The sequence below is a fragment of the Ovis aries genome, chromosome 2 (genome assembly GCF_016772045.2).
Source record: "Ovis aries strain OAR_USU_Benz2616 breed Rambouillet chromosome 2, ARS-UI_Ramb_v3.0, whole genome shotgun sequence".
Taxonomy (NCBI): Eukaryota; Metazoa; Chordata; class Mammalia; order Artiodactyla; family Bovidae; genus Ovis; species Ovis aries.
The window spans coordinates 107,772,334-107,793,997 of record NC_056055.1 but is presented as its reverse complement, the minus strand read 5'-3'; the positions used below and the strand labels follow the sequence as shown (position 1 = coordinate 107,793,997).

At 42.0% G+C, this 21,664-nt stretch overlaps 1 protein-coding gene across 1 annotated transcript in view; it reads left to right on the top strand.

The window, feature by feature from the left end:
- The first annotated feature begins 1,944 nt into the window (after nucleotides 1-1,944).
- Nucleotides 1,945-21,664, top strand: part of GALNTL6 (polypeptide N-acetylgalactosaminyltransferase like 6) — a 138,425-nt gene continuing 118,705 nt past the window's right edge. Inside the window, exon 1 of the mRNA XM_042243558.2 lies at nucleotides 1,945-2,056. Coding sequence (XP_042099492.2) covers nucleotides 1,949-2,056 — 108 coding nt within the window. The 5' untranslated portion in view covers nucleotides 1,945-1,948. The remainder of the gene's footprint in view (nucleotides 2,057-21,664) is intronic.

The following is a 21,664-nucleotide window of genomic DNA, read 5'->3' as shown; positions in this document are numbered from 1 at the left end:
ATTGGCTGTGTGTGTTTTTACAGATTTGCTTGGTCTGCATAAAGTGTTCTCCAGTTGTTTCATGTACACATTTATGTAGCTGTCTCTCTTTACCTGGGGTGAAGAATCCTCCTGCAATGCAGGAGACTCAGAGGTGTGGGTTCAATCCCTGAGTCGGGGAGATCCCCTGGAGAAGGGAATGGCAACCCACTGCAGTATTCTTGCCTGGGAAATCCCACGGACAGAGGAACCTGGTGGGCTACAGTCCATGGCATCGCAAAGACTGGGACACAACTTAGCAACTAAACAACATCAACTCTCTTTAAACACTGAAACAGAAACAGCATTGCAGTGAAGAACTCAAAGGCTTTGGAATCAGAGAACCTGGTTCAGCCACAGCACCACCACCATCCTGGCCCAGAGAGGATGCTGGGCCCTCCCTCTCTCATCCTGTTTCTCCCAATAGAACACAGGGATGGTATTCCTAGGGCTGCAGTAGGGATTAGTCAAAAGAACTGGACAAGAATCTCACAGAAGAGCCCAGCATACAGTGAACATTCAAAAACACAAGAGCAGGGACTTTCCAGGTGGTCCAGTGGCTAAGACTCCCAGCTCCCAACGCAGGGGTCCAAGTTTGACCCCTGGTCAAGGAACTAGATCCCACATGCCACAGCTAAGTGTGTGCATGTCGCAACTAAAGACCCCACATGCCACACCTAAAAAATTCCATGCGCCACAACTAAGACTCAGTGCAGCCAAATACATAAATATTAAACACGCACACACACACGTGAGCAGACTCCTCTGGCAGTCCAGTAGTTAAGACTTCATGCTCCCACTGCAAAACAGTGGCGAAAACATTAAATAATAATAATAATAGAAAAACTGAAAAGCTGCTCCTGAATTGCCAAAAAAAAAAGAAAAAACATTTTAGGGCAGGATCCAATGGTTATAAATTACCTCATTACATAGTAATGTGACTGCAATGCATCCTAGCAAGAGCAGAAATTATTATTTGATCAAAAGAATGTTTCCTAGAAAGGTAGACTTTAAAAAGAACATCATTATGACCCTGTATGCAAGACAGCAAAAAGACACAGATGTGTATAGCGGACTTTTGGACTCAGAGGGAGAGGGAGAGGGTGGGATGATTTGGGAGAATGGCATTGAAACATGTATACTATCATGTAAGAATCGAATCACCAGTCTATGTCTGATACAGGATACAGCATGCTTGGGGCTGGTGCATGGGGATGACCCAGAGGGATGTTGTGGGGAGGGAGGTGGGAGGGGGTTCATGTTTGGGATCGCATGTACACCCGTGGTGGATTCATGTCAATGTATGGCAAAACCAATACAGTATTGTAAAGTAAAATAAAGTAAAAATAAAAATTTTTTTAAAAAAAAGAACATCATTAAAGTGAAAAGACTGAACTCCAGCATTGGCATGCAAATAAAACTAGTTCTGGTTGGTTATTTTGTTCTAACTGACCATCTCATAGTCTGTTAAATGGACATGACCTGGAAATGGTAGGAGCATGGTGAATACATGTGAGAAATTAATTAAAGTTACGGTCTACAACTGTGTTTTCTATGTTTTTATGTGTCTGATAGTTTAAGATCTCTTTCACGTTGAGGAAAAGCCATAAAACCACTGATTTTCCCAACGTATCAGTCACTAGTCATCATATACTTCTCTCTGATGACAAACACACGTAGCTAATGTGGGACTCCACGGGGCGTGAGTGGCTTGAGAGCCTGAACTATGAGGTTCAAAGCCCATGGGGGTTCCAGGAGCGATTGGAGACCCTGTGAGAACTCATGTACGCTCACAGAAAACCTGTGCTGAAACACTGCGCAGTGACCACTGAAACTTAAAGTTTTCCGTTTTATCCCCAAGCAAAACGCCCAGTCCCCGATGCTCAGAGCCCTCTAAAGATGGTTTTCTTCCTTTCACAGGTCTCCCGTTATGGCTGGAGGGCTCTTTGCCGTGGATCGCAAATGGTTTTGGGAGTTGGGTGGCTATGATCCAGGTCTGGAGATCTGGGGAGGAGAGCAGTATGAAATTTCTTTCAAGGTAAGCCATCAGCACCCTTGCCATACTAGGTCGATGTCTTTTTGACAATTCTAATGGAATGGCGACATTTCATTTTGTGACCTGTGCTGTAAATTGACATCGAAAACAGACATGTCATTTTCCCACCTCAGCTTTTGGCTGAGAGAGGCTACTTCCTCCTGAAGCTTCCGAGAGATGCAGTCATGTCATCAAAGTAAAGCAGAAGGGAAAGTCCAGAATCCCACTTGCAGGCAGGAAACGCGCTGCGTGCGCACCCCCGCTGCTCCATTGGCGGTGCGTTCCTTCTCAGGCCCCCAGAACAGACAGACAGTGGCTAGGAAGTGAAAACAATGGAATTACTGGAGCTTCTGACCTTTGTGTTTGTTCTAGAACAAACACACGTGTTGGAGAAGGAAATGGCAACCCACTCCAGTATTCTTGCCGGAAAAATTGCACGGACAGAGGAGCCTGGTGAGTCACAGTCCATGGGGTCGCAAAGAATCAGACACGACTGAGCGATTTAATGGTTAAATGATGTATATATGTATAACTGAATCTTTATAGAATTCCAAAACAAGTGAATGTTTTATTTTTATCTGATACTACTCAGGTTTCATTTCCACTTGCTTGGACCATAAGTACTTCTAAAATTATATACTTTATTACATATATTCTCAGTCGCTCAGTTGGGTCTGACTCTTTGCAACCCCATGGACTATAACCCACCAGGCTCCTCTGTTCATGGGATCATCCAGGCAAGAATTAGGGTGGGTTTCCACGCCCTTCTCCAATCAAACTCGCTCTCCTGAATTGGCAGGCAGATTTTTTACCCACTGAGCCATCCAGGAAGCCGTTATTACATATATATAATGTATACAATGTATCAGTTCAGTCCAGTCCCTTAGTCGTGTCTGACTCTTTGCGACCCCATGAATCGCAGCACGCCAGGCTTCCCTGTTCATCACCAACACCCGGAGTTCACTCAGACTCACATCCATCAAGTCAGTGATGCCATCCAGCCATCTCATCCTCTGTCGTCCCCCTCTCCTCCTGCCCCCAATCCCTCCCAGCATCAGAGTCTCTTCCAATGAGTCAATTCTTCCCATGAGGTGGCCAAAGTACTGGAGTTTCAGCTTCAGCATCATTCCTTCCCAAAGAACACCCAGGGCTGATCTCCTCTAGAATGGACTGGTTGGATCTCCTTGCAGTCCAATGGGCTCTCAAGAGTCTTCTCCAACACCACAGTTCAAAAGCATCAATTCTTCAGCACTCAGCCTTCTTCACAGTCCAACTCTCACATCCATACATGACTACTAGAAAAACCATAGCCTTGACTAGACAGACCTTTGTTGGCAAAGTAATGTCTCTGCTTTTGAATATGCTATCTAGGTCGGTCATAACTGTTCTTCCCAGGAGTAAACGTCTTTTAATTTCATGGCTGCAATCACCATCTGCAGTGATTTTGGAGCCCCCAAAATAAACTCTGACACTGTTTCTACTGTTTGCCCATCTATTTCCCATGAAGTGATGGGACACGATGCCATGATCTTCATTTTCTGAATCTTGAGCTTTAAGCCAACTTTTTCACTCTCCTCTTTCACATTCATCAAGAGGCTTTTTAGTTCCTCTTCACTTTCTGCCATAAGGGTGCTGTCATCTGCATAAAAAAGCCTTAATTACATTTATATACATATATATACACATATATTCTAATACACACATGCTGCTGCTAAGTCGCTTCAGTCGTGTCCGACTCTGTGCGACCCCATAGACAGCAGCCCACCAGGCTCCCCTGTCCCCGGGATTCTCCAGGTAAGAACACTGGAGTGGGTTGCCATTTCCTTCTCTAATGCATGAAAGTGAAAAGGGAAAGTGAAGCCGCTCAGTCGTGTCCGACTCTTAGTGACCCTAAGGACTGCAGCCTACCAAGCTTCTCCATCCACAGGATTTTCCAGGCAAGAGTACTGGAGTGGTTATAAATATATAATAGCATATCAAATTTTAGGATTTGTAAATGACAACATTTACTACAACATATGAAGATCCCTGGTGGCTCAGAGGTTAAAGCATCTGCCTGGAATGCGGGAGACCCAGGTTCGATCTCTGGGTCAGGAAGATCCCCTGGAAAAGGAAATGGCAACCCACTCCAGTACTCTTGCCTGGAGAATCCCATGGAGGGAGGAGTCTGGTAGGCTACAGTCCATGGGGTCGCAAAGAGTCGGACACGACTGAGCGACTTCACTTTCATGAAGATCAGAAAATCAAAGCAAAATAAACTATGCAAAAGGTTTTCTTTTTTCTTTTATCCTTGTCATTATTCATATAAAAGATAGTGATTCTCACAAAATTTACCACACCCAAATTTAGTAAATAAATCAGCTCTCTTAATTACCTCTATTATAAAGTCAAACCAATTCTTGCTAAAATAAAATGCATCCTGAATACAGTAAAAGTCAAACCTAATAATCCAGCTAAACTTTTTGAATTTATGCATAAAAGAAATTGATAAAACTGGTTTTTATTCAACTGCAATAACCATATTCAGTGTGTTAACAGAAATGTTGTCTCCAAAGTGTCATAAAATAAACATCCCCAAAGAGAAACTCAAGAGACATGACTGAAGGCTTCAGGACATCTAGAATTTTTAATTTGATTGCTGGCAATAAACCTGGGAACACTATTTACTAAATTAGTGCTTTTCGCCATTATTGAAACACATCTAATTTCACACCTTAGGCACTGTTTTCTCAAACTTCTGTATAGGTACATTTACACCATTTATTCAATGATATGTGATATACAAATGCTAGGCCAAGTGCTTTACATGCATTATATATTTTAAAACCACCAGCTCTGAGAAGTTGGTATTATTCTATTTTCTAGATGAAGAAACTGAGACTTGAAAGTGTTAAAGATTTTTACATTAATTTTTTTAAGTTCTAAAGATTAAATAAACTGCCTGGTATTGCTTAGGGATTAAAATGCTCAAGTTGACTCAATTGCAGAGAATACAGAAACATAAAATTGTCCGTTCACCCAAGTCATATCTGCCAACACCATTCCCAAGTTCACAGTTACCCTGTTAGTCTCTAGCCCATGGTTCCTCTCACTGAACAGAGGAGTGTGTCTTCATTATAGCCAAGAGCATAGCCGCGAACTCTGTGCTGACCCCGGCAAAATACTACTGATATCAGATGTGCTCCAAAGCTGGAAGGAATTGCAATAATTCCTCCTGCTGAAAAACAGAAAACTGCATCTGACTCAAGCAGTAAAGGAAAATACAACATCGCCGCATTTGCAATATCAGCAGAAGTCAAAGAATGCTCTTTACTTTCCACAGTTCAAGAGGTTGTTTTGGTTTGTATATTCTCTTAATTCTTTAGGTTTAAAATACTATTAAGAAAAATCTGTACTGTACAAATAATAAATAGTGGAAATGGTGTAGAGAAAAGGGAACCTTCTTAATACTGCTGGTGGATTATCCATTGTTGCAGCCACTGAGGAAAACAATATGGATGGGTTCCTCAAAAAACAAACAAAAAAAAGAGAGTTGCTGTATGATCCAGCATTCCCTCTCCTGGGCATGTATCTGGACAAAACTATAATTCAAGAAGACACATGCACCCCTGTATTCACAGCAGCACTATGTAAAATAGCGATGACACGAAGACAAACCTAAATGCCCATTGACAGAGGAATGGATAAAGCTGCGGTGCATGTATACAGTAGAATGTTACTCGGCCATAAGAAAAAGAATGAAAAAAGATGTCATTTGCAGCAACATGGATGGACCTAGAGATTATCATACTAAATGAAATGTCAGACAAAAAGAGACAAGTAATGTATAGTGTCACTCATACGTGGAATCTAACAAAAAAACAGCTACAAATGAACTTATTTATGAAACAGAAATAGACTCACAGACATAGAAAACAAACTAGTTGCCAAAGGGGTAAGCAGGGAAGGGATAAGTTTGGAATTTAGAATTAACAGACACACACTACTATATACAATAAAAAACAAGGACCTACTGTATAGCTCAGGGAACTATATTCAATATCTTATAATAACCTATGAATCACTTGAAACAATGTAAACCAACTATATCTCAATTTTTTTAATTTATTGAATTATTATTTATTTATTTGGCTATGCCAGGTCTTCAGCTGTGGCATGTGAGATCTATTAATAAATTCCTGGACCAAGGACTGAACCCAGGCACCCTGCACTGGGAGCATGCAGGCCTAGCCACTGGACCACCGGCAAAGTCCTTATGCTTTTTAAAAAATTATTTAAAAAGAAAAAAATATGGAAAAAGAAAACCTGTATTAAAGAGTTACCTGACTTTGAATAAAGAACCGGGTGTAGATAAAAGTACTGCGGGAAGTCTGAGAGTTTGCAGAATGGACATCTGCATTCTACATCACAGGGGTATTTTTAAGACAAATATAAACTTGAACCTCTCACATCACTATCACTTCTATCTATTGCTTCTTTTCAGGGTGACCTGGGGTTTTATTACCCCACTTCCTCTTTCTCCCATTATCTGTCATTCTGAAGGTTATAATTGGAATGCAGCCCCTCTGTCTTTGTCTAGAAACCATGGAAACAGAGCTAGAGGTTCAGGACTACTTTGCCCCAGTTTGTTTGATGGGAATGCCAGATTCTTCGTCAACAGCTATGTCTTATGGGGTTCCATTTCAGACACATCCCTCTGTCCTTCCCGCCATTGTGGGCTGACCTTGGGCTTGCTGTCCCTATCAGTACTTGGAACATGAGGGGACACACTCAAGCAGGTTTTGGTGGAATTGGCATGGAAGATGATGAATATTCTTCATATGAGATAAATCAAAAGAACTATCTACAAATAGCTCTGCTCAATGGCATTTTAAAAAGTCAAAGAAAAATCAGATATCTGTATTTAGAGAAAAAGTTAGTACTTCCCTAGGAGGTTAGTTGGTAAAGTATCTGCCCGCAATGCAGGAGACCCAGATTCGATCCCAGGGTCGGAAAGTACCCTGGAGAAGGAAATGGCAACCTACTCCAGTACTCTTGCCTACAGAATTCCAAGGACAGAGCTGACCTTGGGGTTCCTGTCCCTCTCTATTACTACTTGGAACATAAGGGGGACACACTCAAGCAGGTTTTGGTGGAATTTGCATGGAAGATGAGGAATATTCTCCACATGAGATAAATCAAAAGAATTGTCTACAAATAGCTCTGCTCAATGACATTTTAAAAAGTCAAAGAAAAAATCAAATATCTGTATTTGGAGAAATAGTCCATAAATTGTGATTAATTTTACCATGGAAAGCACTGTCAGATGCTCACTGGTCGGCCCTCCAGGCGTGGGAGCATGTACAGACAACTGAGACTTCACCAGTCTATTTCACACCATCATAAAGAAATTGTGTCAAGTCTAAAACTTAGAAACCCTCATTCAAAAGATTTCGGTCTGCATTTGTCATCAGGCATCTTTGCTTGCTGTTTGCATGTCAACCAAAGAATCATTTCAATGATGTTTATGACAGGATTCTGTGGCTGAATGAAAATGTCCAGAAAAGTGTGTGTTAGTCTCTCAGTCTTGTCTGACTCTTTGTGACCACATGGATTGTGTAGCCCGCCTCTATCCATGGCGGCTCCTCTGTCCATGGAATTTTCCAGGCAAGAATACTGGAGTGGGGGTTGCCACTCCCTTCTCCAGAGGATCTTCCTGACCCAGGAATTGAACCCAGGTCCCCTGCATTGCACGCAGATTCTTTACTGTCTGAGCCACTGAGAAAACTTGGCGGGGTGGGGGTAGGGGGGAGGAGACGGGGGGAGGGCGGGGCGGAGGGAGGAAAAACCTCTGCTTTATAGTAAAAGGCCGAGTTTTGGGTCAGACAATGTTGGCTATGAGGACACCTCAGTTCTCTGTCTCTCTGAATATCTTTCTTTTTTCTAACATCTGGCGAGGTAAGGAGATTTCATGCCATCACACAGAGGCCAGCACAGCATATCACAAAAACATTGCTGTGTTATTTCATGACACAATCAAGGAAAAGAGCTCCCTAGAGAAATGATCCGTCTGCCCTGTGCTCAGGCTTCAATCTCTTTTAATATGAATCTGAATTCTCACATGACCCAGAATTATCCAGCTGCCTTTCAAATGTTGCTAGGTTACCAGCTGCCAGGGAGGAAAAAACACCATTAAGTCAGACACTCAACTAGCTTTTACTGAGCATCTAATTTACATCAGGGCAGTATTCCAGGTACTCAGTTTGGAGTTGCATCTGGAAACAAAAGGGCTTCCCAGGTGGCATTAGGGGTAAAGTACCCACCTGCCAGTTCAGGAGATGTAAGAGACGCAGGTTTAATCCCTTGGAGGAGGGCATGGTAACCCGCTCCAGAGTCATACACGGTTTAGTGACTGAACAACAGCAACAGCAAGTGACCACCTTTGTTATGTGCTCTTGTCCTCCCATGCGTTAAGCTTAAGGTTCAGATGTGTAAGGAAATTATAACTTACCTCTCACAATCTTTCAGCCTTTATCAGTCACTAATTCATTCAGTGGGCATTTATTTATTGATTCAGTTCAGTTCAGTCGCTCACTCGTGTCCGACTCTTTGCAACCCCATGAATCGCAGCACGCCAGGCCTCCCTGTCCATCACGAACTCCCGGAGTTCACTCAGACTCACGTTCATCGAGTCAGTGATGCCATCCAGCCATCTCATCCTCTGTCATCCCTTCTCCTCCTGCGCCCAATCCCTCCCACCATCAGGGTCTTTTCCAATGAGTCAACTCTTCGCATGAGGTGGCCAAAGTACTGGAGTTTCAGCTTTAGCATCATTACAACGTGCCAACTCTGGGCTAAGCTTCAGAGATTCAAAGATAAATGTGAAAAAAATGCTCTCCAGTTGCCACCTGGAGAAGTAATTGATTCCAATTTCTCAGTATTGTTTGGAATATATGTTATTTCCATATTCACAGAAATAACTTAAGAATATACACAGGAACCTCTTCACCAGCCTCCCTCCCTGTTCTTTTCTCCTCTTTCAACTGATCTCCAGTTTTTACTCATTTAATTCCCCAAGTCGCTTTATTTTCCCCTCCTAAAAGTTCATAATTGCTCCTAAGAACCTCACAAATCAGATTAGTGTACTGAATCATAAACCATGAAACTTTCCCTCAATTGTCTGCCTCACCTGTCTCCAGCTACACTGCAAACCAGCCGAAGGAGTGCTTTCCTTTCCTTCCCAGAAAAGATGGAAACACATCCATCTATCACTGTCCTTGTTTATTGCCAAGATTTTAACTAACCAGACTTTGTTCTGTTCCTGAAAGTCTGGGTTATTCCCTCTGAAATATTAAACAGAAACCTTCACCGTGAATCCACGTGCCTGCGAGCTAGACCCTACGGAAACATGCCAGAAAGCCCAGTATGAGCCTTCAGGTCAAGTACAACTGAGATGGGTATTTTACCTGTTAAACTTAAACTCAGATAAAGCAGAAAAGCACAAAAAACCTTAGGTTAAGAATCTCCTCTAGGGTGTCCCTGATGGCTCAGTGGTTAGGAAACTGCCTGCCAGTGCAGGGGATGTGGGTTTGATGCCTGATCCAAGAAGATCCCACATGCTGTGGAGCAATTAAGCCCATACGCCACAACTACTGAGCCTGTGCTCTTGAGATCCCCAGCTACTGAGCTCGGGCCCTCTAAAGCCTATGCTCCACAAGAGAAGCCACCTCAATGAGGAGCCCACGCACTGCAGGGGCCAGTGGCCTCTGCCCACCACAACTAGAGAAAAGCCCATGCAGCATCAGAGACCCAGCACAGCCCAAAAGAACCTCCTCCAAAGTACAAAGGCACATTTATTCACAGTCTTCCAATGCAAGAGAAGCCAAAGCTGTTCCTGCTGCATTTGGGTCCCTGAGTCGGGGTAAACTGGAGATGCCTGGACCACATCCACTTTGCATCCCCCAGGAGTCCCAGCCTGGGCTCCTTTAAACTGAAATGAGAGGGACTTCCCTAGGGGTCCAGGGTTAAGACGTCACCTTCCAATGCAGGGGACACTGGTCTGATCCCTGGTTAGAGAGCTAAGATTCCACATGCCTTGTGACCAAAAACACAAAACAGAAAACAGAAGCAATATTGTAACAAAGTCAATAAAGACTTTAAAAAAAAAACTGAAATGAGAACCTGAAGACACTTGGAAGCTATCTTCATGCATTCATAGAACCCTTCTGATTTTCTTATGATTTTTACCTGACTCTTTAGTATTCCTTCACCCGCACTGATTTGACAGCAATTTTTAAACAATTCCATCTTTTAAGCTCCTCAAATTAGTTTTGATCTGAGCAACAACTCTTTCCATAACAATATTTCATCAGTTCAAATGGTACATCATCAAATTACATAATTATAATTTTTTTAACTAGCATAATCCCCTTTGGGAAGAAATGCACTGCCTTTGGGCTCTTTTTTTAAGATTTTTTTATGTGGACCATTTTTAAAGTCTTTATTGAATTTATTACAATATTGCTTCTGTTGTTTATGGTCTGGTTTTTTGGCTGTGAGGCTTGTGGGGTCATAGCTCCCTGATCAGGGATCAAACCTGCACCTCCTACATTGGAAGGTGAGGTCCTAACCACTGGACCGCCAGGGAAATCCCAACTGCCTTTGAGAGAAGCACACAACTGTGAGCCAAGGATCCCAGGTGGATCCAGTATAGCCTGTACCCAGCATAGGATATGAACGCTATTTGCTATGTTTGCTGAATGCCTAGAGTGATGGTTTAGACATTAAATTGATTGAGCAGATTCAGACCTTGCTGTCAAAAACTCTCAATCTCATAAGAGTCAGGGAAAGCTCATGTTGCAAGGGCAGGGGCATTGCTGTCTCCATACAGAGGCAAATCGCCCAGCTCCCGGGTTCAGGTCTGGGGTAAGGAGCTCCCCTTGAGCCCTTGTCCTCACACAGGTGCCCCAGCTCCCTGCCCTTTGTCCAGGGGGCTTACAGGTGCACCTAGGTAACTGAGCGGGCAGTGTCATGCAGTGATGAGGCAGGGTGGGGGCAGCCTCTGTGCCCTTCCGTGTGACCTCCCGTGCTGCACACTCATCCTGCAGAGCAGCTCTCAATCCTGTTTGCAGGCTGTCACTTCTGTTCCTTTCCCTCGGGCCCCATCTTGTGTAGACTCTCTGCTGTTGTTGTTCAGTCGATAAATCGTGTCCAACTCTTTGTGACCCCATAGACTGCAGCACACCAGGCTTCTCTGTCCAACACTATCTCCCTGAGTTTGCTTAAACTCATGTCCATTGAGTCAGTGATGCCATCCAACCATCTCATCCTCTGTTGCTCCCTTCTCTTGCCTTCAATTTTCCCCAGCATCAGGGTCTTTCCCAATGAGTCAGCTCTTTGCATCAGGTGGCCAAAGTATTGGAGCTTCAGCTTTAGCATCAGTCCTTCCAATGAATATTTAGAGTTGACTTCCTTTAGGATTGACTGGTTTGATCTTCTGGCTGTCCAAGGGACTCTCAAGAGTGTTCTCCAGCACCACAGTTCAAAAGCATCAATTCTTTGGCACTCAGCCTTCTTTATGGTCCAACTCTCACATTCATACATGACTACTGGAAAAACCATAGCTTTGACTATAGGGACCTTCGTGGGCAAAGTCATGTCTCTAACATGGGGGGGGGGGGGGGGCGGGGGGCGTGGAGGGGTGGGGAAACAGTCCTAAAATAAGCCTGGAGGGTTTCTCTGAATCTTTGATCTATGTGAATGTGACTAGGAAGAAAATGTCCCCAGAGAAAAAAATAGAAGATTGAAAACACACTGAACATAACAAAGAGAATACTTAATACTGCCACACAGAAATAAACACATCAGCTCAAAGAGACTAAAATATGCCTGAGATTTTAATAGATGGCATCCATGTATTCTGCATCCCTTTCTGATTTTTAAAAGCTTCACATGGAGCTACCTATGTCCCGAAGTCCTGGCCCTTCTAGTCTTCCTATACCAGTAATATCTGTTATTTGGCTCTTTAGCAGGAAAACATAGTGACTTAGCATTTAAAGGTCATTGAATTTAATTTCTTATTCCATTCAACACTAATGTAAGATAAAAATATAATTTCTATTTCATAACTGCAAAGGCAGGCCATTACCTAGTTAATATCAAAGCAAGGAGCAGAATTCAGGCTTGCTCTACAAACCATTAGCCTAATTTCTCTTAGCTGGAAAAAAAAATAGATTTTATGTCCTCTGTGCAGAAGTGGCTACTCTAATTCCCTGAAACCACTTTAAAAGAGAAATGCAATTTCTTTCCAACTGAATTTTATCCAATATACGGGCTGACAACTCCTGTTATGATTTAATGTAAACTTTAATTTTTTACTGTCTTTAAAATGCAATGGCTATTCAATAAGATTTGCATGTACACAATAGAGACTAATCATTGAGTATAGCACACTCAGCTTTTTATTCAAACAAGGTAACAAAGGCAATGCAAAAGACTGTTCAAACTACCGCACAGTTGCACTCATCTCACACGCTAGTAAAGTAATGCTCAAAATTCTCCAAGCCAAGCTTCAGCAATACCTGAACCATGAACTCCCTGATGTTCAAGCTGGTTTTAAAAAAGGCAGAGGAACCAGAGATCAAATTGCCAACATCCGCTGGATCATGGAAAAAGCAAGAGAGTTCCAGAAAAACATCTCTTTCTGCTTTATTGACTATGCCAAAGCCTTTGACTGTGTGGATCACAAGAAACTGTGGAAAATTCTGAAAGAGAAGGGAATACCAGACCACCTAACCTGCCTCTTGAGAAATCTGTATGCAGGTCAGGAAGCAACAGTTAGAACTGGACATGGAACAACAGACTGGTTCCAAATAGGAAAAGGAGTACATCAAGGTTGTATATTGTCACCCTGCTTATTTAACTTATATGCAGAGTATATCATGAGAAACGCTGGACTGGAAGAAACACAAGCTAGAATCAAGATTGCCAGGAGAAATATCAATAACCTCAGATATGCAGATGACACCACCCTTATGGCAGAAAGTGAAGAGGAACTAAAAGCCTCTTGATGAAAGTGAAAGAGGAGAGTGAAAAAGTTGGCTTAAAGCTCAACATTCAGAAAACGAAGATCATGGCATCTGGTCCCATCACTTCATGGCAAATAGATGGGCAAACAGTGGAAACAGTGTCAGACTTTATTTTTGGGGGCTCCAGAATCACTGCAGATGGTGACTGCAGCCATGAAATTAAAAGACGCTTACTCCTTGGAAGAAAAGTTATGACCAACCTAGACAGTATATTCAAAAGCAGAGACATTACTTTGCCAACTAAGGTCCATCTAGTCAAGGCTATGGTTTTTCCTGTGGTCATGTATGGATGTGAGAGTTGGACTGTAAAGAAGGCTGAGTGCTGAAGAATTGATGGTTTTGAACGGTGGTGTTGGAGAAGACTCTTGAGAGTCCCTTGGACTGCAAGGAGATCCAACCAGTCCATTCTGAAGGAGATCAACCCTGGGATTTCTTTGGAAGGAATGATGCTAAAGCTGAAGCTCCAGTACTTTGGCCACCTCATGAGAAGAGTTGACTCATTGGAAAAGACTTTGATGCTGGGGGGGATTGGGGGCAGGAGGAGAGGGGGATGACAGAGGATGAGATGGCTCGATGGCATCACGGACTCGATGGACGCGAGTCTGAGTGAACTCTGGGAGTTGGTGATGGACTTGGAGGCCTGGCATGCTGCAATTCATGGGGTCACAAAGAGTTAGACACGACTGAGCGACTGAAGTGAACTGAACTGAACAGCCATTAATTTGGAGTTTGCTAGAGTGCAGGAAACTGTATACCCTAGAGCTTAGTCTCATTACAGAGCTTCTCAAGAACAAACATGGATTTTAATTATTTGCACTCAGAAAATCAAAATTGATAACCTCACTAAGCTAAATTTAAAGCTTCCCATCATAGTACATTGGGCTTCCTTGGTGACTCAGATGATAAAGAATTGGCCTGCAATGTAGGAGACCCAGGTTTGACCCCTGGGTTGGGAAGATCCCCTGGAGAAGGGAATGACAGCCCACTCCAGTATTCTTGTCTGGAGAACCCCATGGACAGAGGGCTACAGTCCATACGATCACAGAGTTGGACATAACAGAGTGACAAACATTTACTTAACACAACATAGTATGTAGCCATCAAAAAACTTTTAAGTGTATTTATGGTTCAACAATTGAATATTATACAATTATAATTTACACTTTTAAACTGGAAAAGAAAGGTCTGTTCTTATAGAACACTCACAGCAACAACAAAAAAGAATATGAAACAGGAACCAAAAAAAAGCCTACTCTTGACAAAAGTATCAGATATCTTACCCCCAGCCACAGTGTATAAGGAAATTATCATATGCAGTAAGATCAATTCAGTGCTGGGCTTTCCCTGGTGATCCAGCAGTTAAGACTCTGTGCTTCCAAGGCAGGGGCACAGGTCTGATTCCTGGTCAGGGAACTATGATCCCATACACCACGTGGTGCAACCAATAGTAAAGTCTTCATTAAGGAAAATATAATAATAACAAAAATTAGTTTTTTGAAAAATATCAATTCATTGATGATAAATTGGGGCTTCCCTGGTGGCTCAGAGGTAAAGAATCTGCCTGCCAATGCAAGAGACATAGGTTCAGTCCCTGGTCCAGAAAGATCCCACATGCTGTGGAGCAACTAAGCACATGGGGCACAACTGTTGAGCCTGTGCTCCAGAGCCTGGGAGCCTCAACTACTGAAGCCTACACACTCTAGAGCCGTTGCTCCACAACAAGAGAAGCCATCACAATGAGAAGTCCGTGCACTGCGGCGAGAAAGCATCCCCCTCTCTCCACAGTGGGGGAAAGCTCACTCAGCAATGAAGACCCAGCACAGCCAAAAAGCAAAATGCACTTTTAAAAAATAATAGTTTTTTTAGCAAAAAAAAAAAAAATTAATAGTTTTTTTTTTTAATTGATGGTAAATCAGGAGCAAGGGAAGACGGAATGACCAGCTACAAATCTCACTTAAAGTCACCAGATCTCAGTTCCCCAACGTATTGGGGGGAAATCCTAAGAAGAAAACCAACAAGCACTTGTTTGAAATAGTAGCATCAGGAATGGCTGCTGGTGGCCAGAGCATCTCTGAATTGAGTCTGGCACCAAAGAGAAGCAGTGCATGGCAGACTGGGGACAGGTCTCTGGAGGTCTATACAGAGCAGCCATATTTGCAGGAAGCAGGCTGTTAGTGAGGCAGAATGGAGGAAAAATATTCAATATCCAAGTAGCCCTACAGCAGCTAGTTCTTGTTGGGTGCAGCCAATAAAGGCTAAATGAATTCACTCACACACAAAATTCTGTCATAAAATGAATGCTCACTGTCATTGTTAAGAAGGACATACCCTACTCAAAGATTAATTATAACCTTTTCAAGGAAATAACATATTAAAATATTGTAAGAAAAAAAGAAAAGATCAGGAATGGTCATCAAAACCATGCTGCTATACATTGTTATAAATTCTTCAAAGAGGTTAATGCAGTCATTGATTCTGTGAAACAATGTGATATGCTGAGCTTGCTGAGGTTAGGCAAAATATTGAAAGAAAGCAGGAGATAAAAAAATAAATAAATAAATAAGCAGCAGCAATTGGAATATAATGAAAAACAAAGCCCCAAAATTGTCACTTTGAAAGCAACATGAAAGAAAAAGAAATGTACTGAAAAGAGAGAGGGACATAAAGTATAAGACTGAGAAAAAGGAACAAAATGAAATTAAAATGAACCAAGTTAAAAGTGGGGCTTCCCTGGTAGCTCAGCTGCTAAAGAATCTACCTGCAATGCAGGAGATCCCAGTTCAATTCCTGAGTCAGGCAGATTCTCTGGAGAAAGGAATGGCTACCCACGCCAGTATTCTTGGGCTTGCCTGGCGGCTTAGCTGGAAAAGAATCCACCTGTAATGCGGGAGACCTGGGTTCGATCCCTGGGTTGGGAAGATCCCTTGGAGGAGGGCATGGCAACCCACTCCAGTATTCTTGCCTGGAGAATCCCCACGGACAAAGGGGCCTGGCAGGCTACCATCCATGGGGTCATAAGAGTTGGACACGACTTAGCAACTAAACCACCACCACCACCATATATAAATTCTGAAACAACCTAAATGTCCCACTGACAGATGAATGGATAAAGACAATGTGGTACCTATACACAATAGAATATTAATCAGTCACAAAAAAAGAATAAAATAATGCTGTCTGACCAACATGGATGGACCTAGAGATCATGATACTAAGTAGGTTAGAGAGTGAAAGACAAATATCATGTGATATTGCTTATATGTGGGATCTAAATAAAGGGACAAATGAACTCATCTGCAAAACAGAAGCAGACTCAAAGACATAGGAAATAAGCTTATGGCTAACAAAGAGGAAAGTGGGGGAGAGATAAATTAGGAGTTTGGGATTAACATACACACATCACTATATATAAAATAGATAACCAGTAAGGACCTACTGTATAGCACAAGGAACTCTACTCAATATTTCATAATAAACTATAATGGGAAAGAATCTGAAAAAGAATAAATATACATATATGTATAACAATCACTGTGCCGTACACTTAAAATTAACACAACATTGTAAATCAACTATACTTCAAAAGGCAAAATGAAATTTTTTTAATGGCTAAAAAAACCAGAAATTTCAGAAATTTAAATAATCATGAGAGATTACTCTGTTCAATTCTATGCAAATACAATTAAGATTATAGGGGAAATGGATGGTTTTTAACCAAATATAAATGACAACACTGACTTCCAAAAAAATTCTGAACTGACTGTATTCATTTTCTACCGCTACATAACAAATTGCCAGAAACTTAGTGGCTTAAAATAACAGAATTTTCCCACAGCCTCTGGATCTTAATCCAGCGTCTCTCAACAGGGCCTCTGCTAAGGAGCTCACAAGGCGGAGATCAAATTTTCGGCCAGCTCCATCCCTCTCTGGAAGCTCGGCCAGCAACATTCCGATTCCAAGTTCACCCAGCGTGTTGGCAGGACTCATCTCTGTGGCTGTAGGCAGAGCCCCCAGGATATTGCTGGTTGTTGTCTGGACAGGACTTTCACCAGCGAGAGGCCCCAGTCTGGTGCTCACCTTGGTGGTATCCTCCCTGGTCCTCTCATAACAGGGCGAATTTCTTCTTCACACTTCACATCCCCATATTTCTGCCGTCAGGAAGGGCTTTTTAGACCCACTTGTGAGGTCAGGCCTCCCAGACAACCTGCCTTCTGATTAACTGCACTTCAGTTGCTAAGTCATGTCAGACCCTGTGTGACCCCATGGACTGCAGCACACCAGGCTTCCCTGTCCTTTGCTATCTCCCGGAGTTTGCTCAGACTCATGACTATTGAGTCGGTGATGCCATCCAACCATCTCATCCTCTGCGTCTCCTCCTTTCCCCTTCAATCTTTCCTAAGATCAGGGTCTTTTCCAGTGAGTCGGCTCTTCGAATCAGGTGGCCAAAGTATTGGAGCTTCAGCTTCAGCATCAGTCCTTCCAATGAATATTCAGGGTTGATTTCCTTTAAGATTGACTGGTTTGATCTCCTTGCAGTCAAAGGGACTCTCAAGATTAACTCAAAGTCAGCTAAACTAGGACCATGATTATATGCACAAAACCCTTTCATTTTTGTCATAGTAGTAGTAGTAGTTCAGTCGCTCAGTCGTGTCCGACTCTTTGTGACCCCATGAATCGCAGCACACCAGGCCTCCCTGTTCATCACCATCTCCCGGAGTTCACTTAGACTCACGTCCATCGAGTTGGTGATGCCATCCAGCCATCTCATCCTTAGTCATCCCCTTCTCCTCCTGCCCCCAATCCCTCCCAGCATCAGAGTTTTTTCCAATGAGTCAACTCTTTGCATGAGGTGGCCAAAGTATTGGAGCTTCAGCTTTAGCATCATTCCTTCCAAAGAAATCCCAGTTGATCTCCTTCAGAATGGACTGGTTGGATCTCCTTGCAGTCCAAGGGACTCTCAAGAGTCTTCTCCAACACCACAGTTCAAAACCATCAATTCTTCAGCACTCAGCCTTCTTCGCAGTCCAACTCTCACATCCATACATGACCACAGGAAAAACCATAGCCTTGACTAGATGGACCTTAGTCGGCAAAGTAATGAATATGCTATCTAGGCTGGTCATAACTTTTCTTCCAAGGAGTAAGCGTCTTTTAATTTCATGGCTGCAGTCACCATCTGCAGTGATTTTGGAGCCCCAAAAAATAAATTCTGGCACTGTTTCCACTGTTTGCCCATCTATTTCCCATGAAGTGATGGGACCAGATGCCATGATCTTCGTTTTCTGAATCTTGAGCTTTAGGCCAAATTTTTCGCTCTCTTCTTTCACTTTCATCCAGAGGCTTCTTAGTTCCTCTTCACTTTCTTCCATAAGGGTGGTGTCATCTGCATATCTGAGGTTATTGATATTTCTCCCGGCAATCTTGATTACAGCTTGTGTTTCTTCCAGTCCAGCGTTTCTCATGATGTACTCTGCATAGAAGTTAAATAATCAGGGTGACAATATACAACCTTGACGTACTCCTTTTCCTATTTGGAACCAGTCTGTTGTTCCATGTCCAGTTCTAACTGTTGCTTCCTGACCTGCATACAGATTTCTCAAGAGGCAGGTTAGGTGGTCTGGTATTCCCATCTATTTCAGAATTTTCCACAGTTTCTTGTGATCCACACAGTCAAAGGCTTTGGCATAGTCAATCAAGCAGAAATAGAGGTTTTTCTGGAACTCTCTTGCTTTTTCCATGATCCAGCGGATGTTGGCAATTTGATCTCTGGTTCCTCTGCCTTTTTTAAAACCAGCTTGAACGTCAGAGAGTTCACGGTTCAGGTATTGCTGAAGCCTGGCTTGGAGAATTTTGAGCATTACTTTACTAGCGTGTGAGATGAGTGCAATTGTGTGGTAGTTTGAGCATTCTTTGGCATTGCCTTTCTTTGGAATTGGAATGAAAACTGACCTTTTCCAGTCCTGTGGCCACTGCTGAGTTTTCCAAATTTGCTGGCATATTGAGTGCAGCACTTTCACAGCATCATCTTTCAGGATTTGAAACAGCTCAATTGGAATTCCAACACCTCCACTAGCTTTGTTCATAGTGATGCTCTCTAAGGCCCACTTGACTTCACATTCCAAGATGTCTGGTTCTAGATTAGTGATCACATCATCATGACTATCTGGGTCGTGAAGATCTTTTTTGTACAGTTCTTCCATCTATTCTTGCCACCTCTTCTTTGTCATAACATTACCTAAATCAAGCGATGAAACCATCACACTCACACACCTTCCTGTTCTCAAAGGGAAGAGATTATCATACACGGACATTAATACCATGGAGTGGGAATTTGGGGTCCATTTCAGAATTTCAGCCTACTGGCACTGCCCAATAGCCATAGAAGAAATAGAGGAAATTGTCAAAGAGCTACCGCTGATGAAAAATAAAGCACCAGACCAAAGTCTGCTTCCTTCAAACTTTGAAGGAACACATCCCACAATGGTTTTTAAAAACTGTTCTCTAATAACAAAAAAGATATATTTCAAATTGGTTATACAGCTAGAATAACATTGACAACAAAACCTGACCAAGATTACACACACACACACACACACACACACACACACACCCAGAAAAGTTCAGACACATAAATACTAGCATTAAAAATAATAAAGATCACACAACGGAGTAACTGTTCAAAGGCTAACATACCAAAATAAGTATAGTTCTAGGAATTTCCCCATTAGCTGATTTCACATAATTTAAGATTATTACAAGGACTTCCCTGATGGTCCAGTGGCTAAGATTCTGTGCTCCCAATGCAGAGGGCCTGGGTTCGACTTCTGGTCAGGGAACTAGATACCACATGCCACAATTAAAAGATCCCACGTGCCGCAACTAAGACCCAGAGCAGCCAAATAGATGAATCGTTTTTAAAAAGATTATTCTGAAGATAGCAGTCAATTCAGCTAGACAAGAAATAATATAAAAGATATAATAACTGGAAAGGAGGAGAGAGATTTTTCATTGATTGCAAATAGTATTACCATATACCTACCTGAGCAATTCAAGTTGAACCAACTGAAAAACTACTATGAATAATAAGAAATTCAGTAAGTTGCTTGGATTAAACGTGTCTGTGTATGTCTGTGTAAATCTACAGAAAATAATAGCTTTATATATGCAAACAACCACCTAAGGGAAATCACTATTTACAACAGTAGGGAAAAACCAAATAGAGATAGAGATAGAGATAAAGAGAGATATAGATAAAGTCTATATCTCTAGGAAGAAATGTTATAATTCTACTGAGGGATATACAAAAAGCCTTGAGTAAATGAAAATTCATAATGAAGCCAGTTCTCCCCTAAATATGTGTGTGCTGTGTGCTTAGTCACTCAGTGGTGTCCGACTCTTTTTAACCCCATGGACTGTAGCCCACCAGTCTCCTCTGTCCATGGGATTTCCCAGGCAACAATACTGGGGTAGTTGCCATGCCCTTCTCCAGGGGATCTTCCCAACCAAGGGATAGAACCCAGGTATCCTGCAATGCAGGCGGGATTCCCTTACTGTCTGAGTTATCAGGGAGACCCCCTCCATAAGTATACTCATATTTTAATGCCATCCCAGTAAAAATGGTAACAGGAATTTTGGGTGATGGTGGGGGTGTTAAACAAGGAACTAGTTATGCTTTTAATTCATAATGGAAAACAAACAGAATAAAAAATTCTGGGGGAAAGATAATAGGGGGCTAAAATAGATAATCAAACATAGAAATTAGAGACATCTATGGCAGAGAATTTGAATAGACCCAGATAATATGGGAATTTAGCATAAGATGAAATAAACATTTCAAATCAAAAGGAAGACAGAAGATTCCTCAATAAATAGTGTGACACAACTACTTATCTGGAAAAAAAAAAAAATAAAGATGAAGCCTATGTGTGAAATGACATGTGCCCATGGATACTTATCTTAATATTGTTTTTATTGATGAAAAATGAAAAAAAATACAAATATCCATCCTAGGGCTTTCCCAACGGCTCAAACAGTAAAGATTTTACCTGCCAATGCAGGAGACCTAAGAGACGCAATTTTGATCCCTGGGTCAAGAAGATCCTCTGGAGAAGGAAATGGCAACCCACTCCAGTATTCCTGCCTAGGAAATCCCATATACAGATGAACTTGGCAGGCTACAGTCCATGGGGTTGCAAAAAGTCAGACAAGACTGAGTGACTGAACACACATCCTAGTGTACTAATTAATCATTATTTACCTGTACTGCGAACTACAGTATAGCTTTTGAAAAGAATGCAGCAGTTATATTTTTACTAATTGTCACTGGATATTATTATATTGTTATTACATTATATTATGCACCATTATATTACATATTATATTATTACATATTACTATTAAATGAAAAAGGGCAAGGTATAGACATGTGTAAAAATAAATATGGAGGGGAGATAAATTTTGTTACTTATGTTTAATAATTCATATATAGAACATGTCACATAGTATAATGTACACACTTATGAAATGACAATATTAGCTCCATATG